Source organism: Telmatherina bonti (genome assembly GCF_933228915.1).
Source record: "Telmatherina bonti genome assembly, chromosome: 13".
Lineage (NCBI taxonomy): Eukaryota > Metazoa > Chordata > Actinopteri > Atheriniformes > Telmatherinidae > Telmatherina > Telmatherina bonti.
Window position 1 is genome coordinate 21,970,702 of NC_136611.1, and position 14,855 is coordinate 21,985,556.

Consider the following 14,855-nt stretch of genomic DNA (forward strand, 5'->3'; position numbering starts at 1 on the left):
TGTAAAGAAAATTAATATTATACAATAAAATGCTCGTTTTCAACTGCATATTGTTATATTAAATGATGTGTATAAGCCACTCACCTTAGCGACGATGTTGTTTCTGTCGCTGTTGTAGAAATTACGCCATTTGATCTTTTGTTTGTATATAAAAAAAAAAAACTGCCAACACGTGTAGTATCTGTTTTTTATCACACCACACACAACTTTCTTCTGATTATTTTCTTTTTTATTATTGATTTGATTGATTGATTTTTTAAATAAATCTCAAGACCTATTTTTTTTTTTAAAAAAAACGACAAATGAAAAAAAAAGAAAAACAATCGAAAACAGTGGCTTTATTTATTTATTTGTTTGTTTATTTTTAAGGGCATTTAGAAGCATTCTGTCACGTGATACAAAACCAAGCCCATCAAAATGTAATCTCTGTGAATATTTAAAACGAGCTAATATTTTATTGTATTTTAATTATTATTATATTATGAATTTTCCAAACAAGCACAACAACCCGCTGTTCTTGAAAAAGGCTCGAGGCGATTTATCAGCTTCAAAGCCTCATGAGGTTTCACGACTTTACAAATTTACCATCAAATTTACCACGTCTTCACTTCAAATAAAACAATTAATTTAGGTTGTCTTTAGATAACCATATATATATATATATATAATTAATATTAATTTAGGTTGTCTTTAGATAACTACACATATATATATATATATATATATATATATATATATATATATATATATATATATATATATATATATATATATATATATATATATATATATATACATTCATGAAGAGTTGCCACTGAAATAAGTAGAAAAAAAAGTAATGATAAAAACTAAACCATGAAAAAGCATGACACTAATTTGGAATTGTGGTTTATTAGAAATATGTTTTAAAACCAAGCAAATAAACATGAGGAATTAATATAGTTTAGGCCACTTGTAAAGTAATATTTCGTTGAAGAATCCTTCAGGCAATTACTGCAATCAAGTGTTTTGTGTAACTCACAGTTAGACTTCTGCACGTGTTGACAAGTATTTTGGCCCACTGCTCACCAGGAAAGTGATATAATCTGTCCAGGACTTTTGTTTGTTTTTCATTTCCCCTTTTTACCTTAATTCAGTTCAAAAGCTTTTTTTTTTTTTTTTTTTTTATTTAACTCCGCAAACCTTTTATTTATTAATACTTTTTCAGTCTACAATAATTGAGTGACAGTTGTGAATTTTCTTTGTCAGGCCACAATATTTTTCATGTAAGTAAATGAAACCACAACCTTTATTTAAATAAATAAATAAGATGGATTATATTGAATGACTTATTCTTTCTCACTTTTCCCCCTGTTGAGAATGGAACTGGTGCAGAAGAAGGCCCAGGCCTTGTGGTTGTATGTGTGTGTATTTGCATCTGGTGATTTATTTATGAACAAAAAATGATTTTTTTTTTATCTTTGACCTTTTGAAATATATAACTCTATGCTGTATACTAGCCTGTATTTGTTTAGTTTATCTTTACACTGTGATTTTTAAAGCAAAGAGCAAATGTGTGTAAGGAATAAAAACAATGCCTCTACTCTACTCTAATTTAAACTTCATGAAAAGTAAATAAATGTCTTAACATTTAAATTTTCAGAAACATACCAGATTCATTATAATGTAAATGTTAATAAAGTTATGTTGATCATTTCATAATTTGTAATGCAGTTATCACAGTCTGAAAGAGTATCATCAATAACATTGCAGACCTACAGATTTATAAAGCATGTTCATGTTTTTCTTTTCTTTGAGAAACGTTTGAAGAACTGTATGTGTGTAGAAATAAGTCAAACACAATAAAATCACACTGAGTCACATCAGGATAACTAAGAAAGCCAGTAACTTTACTGAAATCTCTGCAAAATACAAATAGCCTTTCCCTCCAGCAGAGGCGACTTTTTATTCCATCTCCATACGTTTTCACTACATACAGCTGAATCAAGTCCCTTGAGTTACAGAGATGTGATTTAATTCAATACCATCTTCGTCTCAAGTGGCGACAAAGGCCAGCTTATGCCGCTGAAAGTCGCTCTTGCGTTCCAGAAAACAATTATTCCAAACATTTCCCATTTTTCAGATTTATACAAGCTACATTGATACCACAGACTGACTTTTGAATTATTTGAACATATTACGTTTTTTTTTTTTTTTTTTTCAATACGTTTTCAGAATTTGAGCACAACTTAAATAAACCACAAACACAGTGGAGTAACAAAGAATCCCACGTGAATGTTGGGACCTCAAGCAATTGTATGTAATTACACATGGCTGTACAGGCGTGGTCTCCCCTTTGCACTGCAAGTGACTTATGAAAAGATCAGCTGAGGTACTGCTTGGGTCAATTTTGAGGTACCAACATTAAATCTTTATAGTATTGAAAAAGAACGACTGATCATCTTATGACGAAAAGATTCATGTCTTTGAATTTTGAAAACACAAAAACAAACACAATATTCTAGGAGGTTTTTTTTTTCTCTATGTCTTTGGTTAAAATGATTGTTCTAACTACAGCTCTGACAGGAAATATTGGCATTAATAGGTTGATTTCAGTAATCAGGTAGTTTGTGATCTGGTTTGCTGAAGAGGACAATGAGCTTATGTTTCACATGAGAGGCCTGAATGAGCATCTTAATTCAGATGAAAAGAAAAAAAAGTAAAAAAAAAAAAAAAAAAAAAGCAAAAGCAAAAAATTGCATGTGAGCTTTTGAGTGCAATGCACAGGGGGACAAGAAAGCAACAAAACAAGTCAATCATTGTGTTTAGTATGAACAATGCAGCTTGAAAGCTAAAACTGCAATCAATCGACTGTAATTGAAATGTGAAAACAGTTGTACATTTGAACAAATTCTTTTATTTTCTTGTTTCAATGCTTGCAAAAACCATAAACAAATGTGAAAATAAATGTTGATTTTACAACACAGAAATGCCACTGGCTTTGGTTTCTCCACACTTGCTGCCTGAAACATCATGTTTATTTTTTTTTCTCAAACTTTTTGTATTGAAGTTTAAAAAATAAAAAGAGAGAACACCATTACAGAGGCTCTGCCCCGTTTGACTACACAGACTGTATACAGTAACAACATTGTGAACCTGCATGAAATATGCACATAGAAATATTATAACACTTAAGTGACAGCAGATACGGGAGTGGGAGGCAGAGAGAGACCTGCATGTGGCTAATTTAATTGTTTTAAAAAACAGAAAAACCAAAGGAACTATCCATCTAAAATAAACAATTGTGCTTCTCCCATACCAGCAAGATCAGGTTGTTGTATTGTATCTCTAGCTGAACTGTAAGCGACATGCTGTGGACCCTTGTTTTAAAGACTGGAACATGAGGAGTGACTGTATGATAGGAAATCAAATTAGGCCTGCAAATGATCTGCAGTAATTTATCACAATGCTCCTACAAAATTGCATTACGGAAATTTAATTCAAAGGAAAATTGTGCAGTTTTATGTGCACTTGCAAAACATTTTGAACACAAGATGAAATTAGAAAAGACTTGAGGTGGAATAGAAAAGTCTATGAAAAATGTCAAGAAATACGCTTCATTGGATTAACCAGATTTAATTTAAGGTATTTGAATTCATAATGAATTATCTGATGCAGAAAAATGCATCTCGACTCTAAGGGTCAGTCATATTTCCTCATCAGTGATGTACATCATGTGTTGTTTTATGTTTTTTTTTTTTTTTTCAAATTTTCATGTCATCCTTAGTTCCTGTCTTTGACATTTTCCACCAGCATCTTGTTTTACAGCTTTCAAGCCCGTCTTATATGTCACAATGCTTCCCAGCTGGTTTTTAAGGTTAGCCTAAATACACTCCTGAACAGCAATGCTCAGAATATAAATGAAACAAACCAGACAACATGTGCAACTGCACATAGAAACTCCACTAAAGAAACGCCCCCCCCCCCACCCAGAAAAAAAAATCATTATTATATATATTTATATATTAGAAAGCTATACACAAGCATGTTAATTTCACAGATTTTTTTTTTTTTAAAGATTCTTAATATTACCATTATCATATATAATTAGAAATACACGTTTAAAAACAAACCTCTACAAAGTTAAAACAGTTCAGCAAAGCATTGGATTTCAGTCTGTTTTTCATGGCTTGGGGCTTCGAAGCCCTGTCATTTCCCATCTGGGTGAACTTTCCATCTCTTATTAGCAAAGCTATCAAAAACACATTCTGGCTTATAGAAACTACAAAAAGCCACAAAAATGCTTTGCATTGTATTCCTTTCATATGAAAATATAAGCAAGTGTATCGTACAATTGTTTTTTAAATCATTTTTCATTTTTGTTTATCAATACTGAGAAGTTAATACTAGATCCAGAGTTTTCTTGATTACACCAACGCAGCTCTTCGATCAAAAGGTGGTCCTCACTCCATTCTTTAAGGGGAGAGCTAAAATCATCAAAGGTGCCACACACTTGACACTGGGTTTACCTGTTTACCTGTACAATCCTTCAAATGTTGCATAATAGCTTTTTATTTAGTGAGTTAATAAATCTTGAAATGTCTGGCAATTTTTTTTAACCCTGCCCTTCCCCCCTTGACCCACTATTTACATAAATACGTTGAACCTGCAACATGACATCATCTAATGATAACACACATTTTTCAAGGGAGAACTGCAGAGAAAGTATTTAGCAATCAAACTGATACTGTACACACATACTGCTTGTCCAACTCAAGTGCTAAAGTGTTTTCCACTGGACACACTCGCTCTCATGTTAATATTTTTTGTTGTTTTTTTTCCTTATTTTGTCTCTAGTTACTGATATATCGCTGCGGCAAATCGTAAGTACGTTTTATGAGACAGAGTACCTGACTTTTTTTTTTTTTTGCTGATATGCATATATATACACTTACACACGTGTAAAAATATATGCATATGTTTTTTTTTTTTTTTTTTTTTTTAAATTCACACACAATACAATTTATGCATAGTTCCCCAACAAAAATACCCCAAGAACCCATCCCAACAGACACCCACCCTCCCAAAACCCCATTACAACACCTCACTGGTTTATATAATGTCAATATGTATAGCACACACACACACACACACACTCAGCAAAAAAGAGAAAAAAGAAAATAAAAAAAAAAAAGAAAAGAAATGACAGATTTCTGAAAAGGGTTGTCCCTTTTCTTTCCTTCAGCATTAAAGAGATAAAAGGAGAGAGGCCGTGGGGTTGGGTGGTGATTGACTCATGATATCGAGTGAGAGGAGGAGGAGGAGACAGCTGACTTAGGGGCATCACAATGCTGCATTGTTGGGTGCTCAGGGCAACTTGGGGCACTGCCAGGGAAGAGGCAGAGCTATCATGTTGCCCATCCTTCTGAAAGGCGCACCCGTTTGATGGAGGGGCTCTCACGCTCATCCAGGGCGGGCCGGGCCAGTCCCAGAGGTGAGTGGAATTCGTTCCTGTGCTCATCACGGTCGCTGCCCTCATGGGAACTGCTACAACTGCTCAGGCTATCAACAGGGGAGCGTCCCGAGTCCTGGCGGGACGAAGGGTTTTGAGGAGGTGGAACCCCACCACCGTACCCCCCTGGTGTGCTGCTGGTGCGATCTCTAGGAGGAGAAACAGGTTCGGACTTGATGTGCAGGCTTTGAGCAGAGGGCAGGGAGAGATTTGAACCCTGACATAAGTGAGAGCTAGAGCAATTTCTGTTGGAAGGAAAGGAAACGCAAGGAGTTACAGAGTTACAGAGCAAGAGACAAAGTGATATTTAAAGTCAGTCAATCACATGGCAACATGCATGCAGGCACACGCGCACACATGTGAAACAGCAGTGTCATTTATAATGGACCTTGCAAGTGAAGAACAGTGAAGAAGTCTTAGATTTCTTAGTGTTGGCATTTTGAGAAATTATTTCTGTTAATAAACCATGTGTTATCATGCATTTCCCAACAACATCTCGAGGGAAGTTCACTCACCCTAGCTGTCCGAGTGCTGAGTGCTGCATGTTCTGAAGGTGTTGCTGTTGCCACCCGCTCATGGAGCTGAGATGTAGGGAGCTTCCACTGTTGAAGCCAGACAGCGAGGACAGGTCTGCACTATTCAGGGAATACTCTGCGTGCAAACATACAGGGAAAAGGTAAGGAGAATATTTACAGAGAAGATTACAGAATTTTAAAGCTGCAAAATGAGTTAAGCTTTGACAGACAGAGCTGTGACTTCTATGTGTTCTTTGTCAGTAGGTGGGACAATAGCCCCCTCTGCTGTTCAATGGTCGTATAACACTACAAAATTGAAAGGATACTACAATGGAGCATATACACAAGTAATTAAATTGACTGCTGGAAAAATACAGATAAAATATGTGTAATTTACCTACTATATAACGTAACTACAGTATAAGGTAACTCGCGAAATTATGCATTAGTTAAAAAAATATACTAAGTGATTACAAAAAATGACTGTTTAATTAAATGAAATGACAAACCAACAAACAAACAGGACAAATATAATAACAAAGAGAATAGGAGAAAACTATAAAGATACTGTGGTACATACCAGTACCATAAGAAGTAGAGATGGCAGATGGGTAACCGCCCATGCCTTGTCCTGGTAGAGTGGGAGTTGCTACTGATACCACAGGGGTGGCCAAAGACTGAGCAGACTGAGAGTTGTTTATTCTCTGGTTCTGTGATGGGAAGGGAAGACACAGAGAAAGATAGGAGAAGCTTGAGTAGAAAAAAAATCAACTTACAGCCAAAACCAAGACAGAACTGCAGAAAAATGAAAAAAAAAAAAAAAGTTTTTGTTTTTCTAATAATTTACTTTCTGTTAAATCTTTCTTTCAGTCAACAGATGCTGAGAGAGTGAACGTGATGCCAACTTCAGGGAAAATTAATCACTTGACATGAGGCTCGGCTGAACCCTGCCAGCCCTATCATTTACCACCCTTTTTTCTGAGGGCCCACAGTCGCTATAGTAACACCATCGGTTTCCACGACAACCCATGGTAGCAAAGGAAAGGGAAAGGGACTTTATCAAGGAAGAAGGGAGGGTCTGTCAGAAAACAATGGAGGCTTGATGTAAAATGAAAGTGTGTTCTTTTCTTACTCTTTATTTCAGCATTTTGACAAATTAAATATGTGTGTTGTTTGTTTTTGAAGCAATTTTTTTCCACACTGGTAAAAAAGATAAAATGATGAAGGAGAGATGGGGGAAAAAAGAAAAGATGTGGCAGAAAAGAGGCCAGGCTGCTTTTACTCCAACATACCACTTGATGGCACTATATGTCCTCACAAACGGTAACATCTGGTAACATTCAAGCCATCAGCAGAGTCAGCAACAATAGAGGTGGAACTTACTCAAGAGAAAGGCTTGCTTTTATTTAAAAATATAATAAATAAAGAAGAGAAGAGAAGAGAAAAGAAAAGAAAAGCCTATATACCTGTGATTTTCTCTGTAGTGAGATACAGATTTGGACACATATTAGGAAGGTTAGACACATGTGATTGCAATAATTTCTGCCATGTAGGGCACACTGTGCTCTTAAGAACCATCTTGACAAGCTTATGATGAAAAAACCTAAAATTTTTATTCTCTTTAGACCTTTTTAGGGCTCCTAAAATGTCTAAATTTGAGTGGCAGTCTGACTTACCAATAGCAGATCAACATCCTCAGACTGACGGCATTAAAAGGGGAGGGTAATAAATTCAAATTAGTGAGTAAGAGTGAGCATATTAAAGGAGCGCTTAGATGTGGATCTAGGGATGGAATTACTTTTTGAGCCAGTGGAACCAAAACTAATGTGAAAAGAAGATGCTAGGAACTATTTTTTAACTTTGCTATCTTAAAATATTTTATCATAAAGAGATGGGGAAGAAACAATAGGGTCTACAGTATAAGGGTACACAGAGACACATCAGCCTTGGGCCAAGAGTAAGTTTTAGAGCAATCTGTTGTTTGAAAGTCACGTTTGTCATGAATATAATCTTAACTAACCCAAGTCTGATATGAAGAGATAAAAGCAGCAGAAAGGGGCTGAAGGAAAAAAAAAGACTATAACAGATCCTCTCACAGGTCATAAGATTTAATGAGCGAGGTTGATAAGGAACAGAAGAACATTTAAATGAAATGAAAGAGGGAGAGATTACTCACGATGGAGGGCATATTGTTCTTGGCGCCAGGGGGGATGAGCACACGTAGATCGGGTTTGCGGTTGTTCATGCCTAAGTTCATTGGAGGGGGAGATTTAGTCTGCATGTTCTTGTTCATTCCACCTGGAGAAACCAGCAGCCCAGGTGAGTTGCGGTGATTCCCATAACCATTTCCTATGAGAGCAAAAGACGGGAGAAAACCAAAAGGACAGAGAAACATTAACCAGATTTACTGAATGACATTTGAATCAAAAGACTCAACAATATGTTACCAGGAAGGTCTGATGGATTTTTAAATTCTTTCTGTCCGTAAAAGTGAATCTTAATTAAATCTATTTGCACCTTTTGCTTCTTTTTAAGTTTATCTGTCTAATTTCCACTTCGCCATAGAAAAAATGTTCTTTAAATACTTGCAAGGGTACTCATGAAAGCAGTGTGTCCTGCTAGAGTGGATAGTCAAACAGACATGTTGTTTCACACTACCTCTGCCACTTTCAACTGTATATACTCTAGAACAGCCAGCAAATCTTGTAAAAACATTTAATTAGAGGTAACAGGACAACAGCAGGATGAGATGGTTCATTTGGCCATCACAGCTCAGCACAGTTCTGTGGTTCTTCCTGACAAAAAACCCTGCCTTGATGTTGCAACCAAATCTACATTCGCTGTGAGTGCAGGCCCAAATGCAGCACCAATTTCCCCCTTACAATCTGGTGGGGTAAAATCATAGTAACATCATTAAGGAAACTAAAAGTAGAGGATATTTGCCAGCAACATAGTCTTTGTTTCTTCCCTGGGCTGTTTTTCCCCTTACTTCTCCTTCCTTCTACCAAGGGGCAGAACACAGGGCACTGTGTGGACGTTCCCACTTGAAAGACAGGCAGGAATTATATGTTAGACATAAATGAATTTCCTAATCATATACTCCAGGGGAAAATGAGTTGCAGATGTCTTCCTGGGCAATTTCCCTTGCTGATCTTTGTTTAATTTGAGAGCGAGGTTTTTGTTGTTTGGAAATGAAAAGTCTCAAAAGCTCAGTTTGAACAATCTGAAGAGTAAACGACTGCTAGCGGTGAGAGAAAATGAGGCTGACAGAATTGGAAAAACAGTGCGCATTATTGTTGGTGTATGCCCTCGTCATTAGTGGCCTTATGTATGTGACACATACGCAAGCTCAAGCTGCTGCTAACATATACTTTGTTTGTCACTGTATAGTGTTGCGCTGTATTGAGTTCAGCATCTTCCTGATGTCGCATACAAGCCATTTTCCGGTAAAATTAAGAGTGCATTAACACAATATTACTTTGAGATATACTGAACCATTTGAGTGCTTAACCACAAGCCATGCATATGGATGCACATGTTTTTGTATTGGACCTACTTAGTTCCAATGTCATTCTCACATTAGCAAAGAGGCAGCTGCCTCTTCACTTTTCCCGCTTTCTCATTCTCATGGCTGGCCCTTTGTGAGACTGAGTGGGTGCATGTGGAGATAGATGAATGAGACCTCACACACATATAAAACACACACGCATACGCATGCTTTGGTAAATAACCCAGCAGGAAGTACAGCAGTGTTTCTGTACAGATGAATAAGAAAAAGACACTGAGCCATAGAGGGGCATTAATACACAATTTGGTCAAGATGACACGGACTTCTTCTTGGTGACAGTTAATCAGACATCTGTGTATTGCTACCCTGTGGAGATGGCTGCAGTCCAGTCAATTATATGCTAGATGACTATAATCATGAGTGGCATAGGCCAGTCCTTAAGCACTTCAAAAGCAAAATCACAGGCCAATTACGTTAATGAAGCAAGAACTGTGACTGAAATATTTCTATTCTGCAATGTGATCACCCCGATTTAAAGGATGGTTGCATTCAACAGATACTCAACTGCTACATCAGCTGAAGACAAGATACCCAGAGTTCATTTCCATTCTCCGCCTCAAGAGCTACTTTGCACAGTGTAGTTGCAGCGCAGACTGGCGTCAACTGTTCAGAGGAAGTACCAAAATTAAACACAGCTCAGTGAGGAGTCGTTTTGTTGCTGTGTAAAACTCACACGTCGAGAACATCTGATCTGAGATTCAGATAAACAGCTTTGGGCTATTTCTAAAGTGTAGGGGGACAGCCAAGGTCAATGTTGGTTAGTTCCATGGTTAGCTCGGGCATTTCAAGACGCATGAGAATCTTCCCCACCAAACGGGGTGTCTTCATTCTCTCTGTCTTTCCCTTTTACACACAACACATACGCACACACACACACACACACACACACACACACACAAAAAAGAAAGGTGTGGTTAAACTCATGTACATTTTACTGTTACTGAACAAATTTCTGATGTCCTGTTGTGGTCTAACAGGCGCGCTCCATTCTATTCCCCATACTCACACACTCTTCCGTTGCGGTTTGGCCAAATGTGCATTCAACCCTGAATTCTCCAACTGAACTAAGGTGTCACATTCACGCTTACAACTTGTGCACTTGGGGCAAAGCGCTGCCAGGACCAAGGCAGACGTTGTTTAATCAGTTGAATCAGTTGAACATGGCTTTTGTCAGTTACTATATGTATGCTGTTTAACTTGTGTTTCCATGTGATTTTGACTGGAGATGTCGGAGCGATGTACCCTTCGTGTAACTCATTTAGTAAAGTAATTGGTGTGTGATCAAGGTGAGAGGGGACAGGGCTTTCTGGTTAACTCCTTGCAGATCTTTGGTGAGGAGAGTCCTAACTGGAGAACAAATGACAGCTACTTAATTGCACGAATAGGAGTGGAAAAGGTATTGACATGCTGGGGCCTTAATCTGAGGCTCTCCTCACCAGATCTCCTCCTCTTGTGTTCTATCTCTATCAGCACATCATACTATCTCCGAACCAGGAAAGGAAATGACAGATTGAACACATGCTGCATAAATAGGCAAACATACGCGTCCAGACAAATCACCCGCAATATTTCCATAGAGAAGATGTGATGACTAAGCCTTTCAGTGACATGCTCCATTTACACCGGACTAGAATTACCTGGGGATCTTTTGTGATTTTGAATGTACTCTCACATCTGGGTTTCATGTTGCGCATTTGCAAAAGGAAGGGAAAAAAAAAAAAAAAGACTTACGATTAAACTTACACGCTATGTGTGAGGATTAACTGCAGATATGATTGAAACATGTCACGCTTTAAAGCATGACATGTTGCTAATGAAAGAACTACCAAAGTCCTGATTTAATCTCTTTGCAGAATGTGGTAAACAAGAGCTGATGTATTCACATCTAAGTTTGCAAAATGAACATTTGCAGACACGCATACAAGGCCCCTCCTGTGTTAGTTATGACACACACACACACACACACACACACACACACACACACACACACACACACACACACACACACACACAGGGGAGGTAGCTACTTGTATTATCACCTCATCAGAACTTTTAATAAACAAAATAAGAACAATAAAACAGTCCTTGCGCCGCCATGGCAGCTGGGTGACCTCATGCTGATGAAGTTAGACGAACATCATTAAAATGGCTGATCAAGTTCCTAGAACACTTCAATCTGTGTTCCCCTACAGTTTCTGCTATGCACACATGCCTCCACCATCACTGGGTATTTATCACTGCTCCCCCCCATCTCAAACTCGCTCCTTCTACCCCCCTACCCCAGAAGAGATTTAAGGGAGAGTTGAATGGAATCTTTCAGCTCCCACATGACTTTCTCTCCACGTTGTGTTTTTCACGGCTGCTGAGCCATGCACAGCTCTCACAGAGCGCCTCTGTTCCCCCAGCATGATGACACAAAGGCTACATTTGAAGCATGCACTGCAAAACGCCGTCAATGGAACACAAGCCACAACAAACGGTCCTGTTGTGTGTGTGTGTATGTGTTTGTGTGCACAATGAGTGACCAGACAGAGAAACCAGGCACTGACCCCTTGTGATGAAGCCTCGGGGGCCAGACAAGGCTGTCCAGCTGTGCCCGACTGACGCCCCCAGTTCTCCATTTTTACATTGTGCACTATATGCATGGGCTGTAAAATTTAACCCTTTAAAGGGGAATCTCTTTGCAATAAACTTGAGCTTGACATGTCCTTAGGGGCAAACTCGTGGACAAACAAAAGCCAACACATAAGATTTCTTACACATGTTTTGCAAATGTGGGCTGCTCCACCGTCCACAGGAACATTATGGCATGGCGAGTAAATCAAAACAATGAATAATTTTGGTTGCAGACAGAAATAAAAAGCCTCTAAAAAAAAAAACAGATAAAATTTTACTGTATACTTGTAAGTCCTGCATTGGTTCAAAAGGAGCGGACAAACTGCTGCTTCTGTATACAAAGCAATTTTACTTCTGTTTCTCCCCACTTGTTCTTCCATTTTATAGCTGAAAGCAGGCAGGATGTGTCACAGCCGAGGCACTGAGCAAACACTCCCAGATGAACTCCACGACCACTAACTTCAACACATCATGGACAAAACCTCCATTTGGGTTTGGGTTAGCGTTAGTCATGCATTTTATGGTCCCGAGTGGGTGAGTGGGTGCCGTGTGTGTGAGTGCGTTTGAGTGGATGCGTGTCTGTTAGCAGATGTGTGTGTTAGCAGAGGAGGCCATTCTTACCAGCACTGGTGCCTGCGCCAGTGGTGAGGTCAGCACCCATGAGGCCACCTGTAAGATGAAATAACCAGTATATCAAAAAGGAGAAAACCATTAGAGAATAGACACCCACATATCATCCATTCTGCTTCCAGTCTCTCACTCATTTTAATTGCAATGTGCTGTGTCAGCTCATACATCACTGTGCACTGATACCAGAAGTAATGCTACCTCCCACTCATAACATGCTGAGCAACTGGACAACGAGTGGCTACATTAAGCTGCTGTCCAAGAAAAATGACACATTATTATTTTTAAAACATGTGAGGTGGAAGAGTGGGAGGGTCAAGATTGTGTGCGGTTTGGTGTGGATGCTACAAGCGCCAAAACTCATATTTAGTTTGTGCTGGCGTTTCTAGCATCCAGTTGTAATGACAGGGTGAGGGTGTGGGTAAAAGCCTTCAGACCATGGGGACAGAAAAAGGACCTTGGACAACAATAACAAACCAACAGCCCCAATTTGCTTATGTCACCAGCAACTCAATGCTTATGTGTAGAGCCAGACATCCCAAGTGTAGCGTCTCACACTAAATAAGGCTGGGATTTAATGTTATTTAATTTTTATTTTACTGTTACTTTAGAAAAATACTAAGCAAAGAATATGAGAATATACTTCGAAGGAGATGGCTTTAGATTCATTCTCTGCCTTAAGGTGGAATATTGTGGGTAGCTGTCATGAATTAAATCACACATTTGATCTGTCTGGGTCTATTAGCATGACAGACAGGTACACCCACACACTTGAGAGGATAGACAGATGGGATAACAGCATGTACACGTGTTCCTAAGTGCATGTGAGGCCCTACCTATGTTACCTGCACTGGGGGGCCTGTGTGTCACTCCAGGAGACATGCTGTTTCTCTGTAAACCATGGTGTGCCAGAGGCAACAGATTGTGGTTGCCTAGAGACCCGCCAGGATGGCTGTAGATTAGATTGTTCTGGTTGCTAACAGGAATGGACACAGGCATGTCGTAGTTTGATGGGGGCACAGCCTGCTGAGAAAGAGAGGAAAAAGATATAGATGCAAGAGTGATTAGAGTGTAGATAACAATACAAGTGAGTGAACAACTTTTTTTCTTGTTTTTTAAGCTTGAAATAATATATCTACAAAGAGAAAAAATACAAGGTAAACTAATACAAAGGTGGTGTTCCTTAAAGAAAAGACAAAGACAGCCAGGGGAAAAAGTGGTCATGAAACATACAAATCATGGTTCACAAAACAAACAACAAAGATACATGACAGTAAAGAAGGTGAAAGAAAGAAGAGGAAGCAATACACAAATAACAAAATGGAAAATAAAGCTTCTCCAATCATCCCCACAATATGTGAAAGTGTGAGATTTTATTACCATTACTTGGCCTAACATAATTACATTAGTTCACACACTGCTACTGTCAGATTTTTCTAAAGGACACAGTTATTAATTCTGACATGTTGTGACATCTGGTATGGTTGGATAAAAAAGTTGACCTACAGAAAAGTATTCATTGAGCTCTAGCCATTACATTTATGTTCCTGAAAAGTTTTATCAGAAAAAAAAAAAAAAAAAGTAGCAATGTTCACTTGAAATAAGTCAGTGGCATTTAACTTCTCAATAAGCCACCAACTCTGTCTGTGTTCACCTCCTGGAAAAGCTTTGTTCCATAAAAAAAGAGAAGCTTCAAGATTGATGAATAGAAAACATTAGGAATGCTTTATTTTTCTGTTCTCTAATGCAAAGTGTTTTAAATGGCAGACACAGATCAGTCAGAAGTGTCATCAGGAACACGGGTAGATTTAATCTGATAGCCTCAGGCATCTAGTTTGTCATATTTATTGTGTCGCTTGGCAGAAGGGCTTAACCTTGGGAATGCCCTGGAAGTGGTTGATCCTGCATGTTGATTTTAGGAAGTAGAAAATAACGCCCTAAATTACTGCCATGTGTCTGAAAGCCATGGAAGGAACGCATCAGGGAGATCATCAGCCTAGCTTACGTGGAAATGGGCTAGGTGCCTTAACACTGCTTC

At 38.4% G+C, this 14,855-nt stretch overlaps 1 protein-coding gene across 12 annotated transcripts in view; it reads right to left on the minus strand.

Moving 5' to 3' along the window:
- Positions 1 to 5,074: 5,074 nt before the first annotated feature.
- mef2cb (myocyte enhancer factor 2cb) overlaps positions 5,075 to 14,855 on the minus strand; it is a 67,344-nt gene continuing 57,563 nt past the window's right edge. For 5 of the 12 annotated variants that reach the window (XM_079251005.1, XM_079251003.1, XM_079250994.1 and 2 more), the window contains 6 exons: positions 13,654 to 13,843; positions 12,812 to 12,859; positions 8,183 to 8,355; positions 6,587 to 6,716; positions 6,007 to 6,142; positions 5,075 to 5,736 (listed from right to left, as the gene is read on the minus strand). In XM_079251005.1, coding sequence (XP_079107131.1) covers positions 5,388 to 5,736; positions 6,007 to 6,142; positions 6,587 to 6,716; positions 8,183 to 8,355; positions 12,812 to 12,859; positions 13,654 to 13,843 — 1,026 coding nt within the window. In that variant the 3' untranslated portion in view covers positions 5,075 to 5,387. The remainder of the gene's footprint in view (positions 5,737 to 6,006; positions 6,143 to 6,586; positions 6,717 to 8,182; positions 8,356 to 12,811; positions 12,860 to 13,653; positions 13,844 to 14,855) is intronic. The other 7 variants (XM_079250996.1, XM_079251004.1, XM_079251000.1 and 4 more) reach the window with 3 other exon arrangements.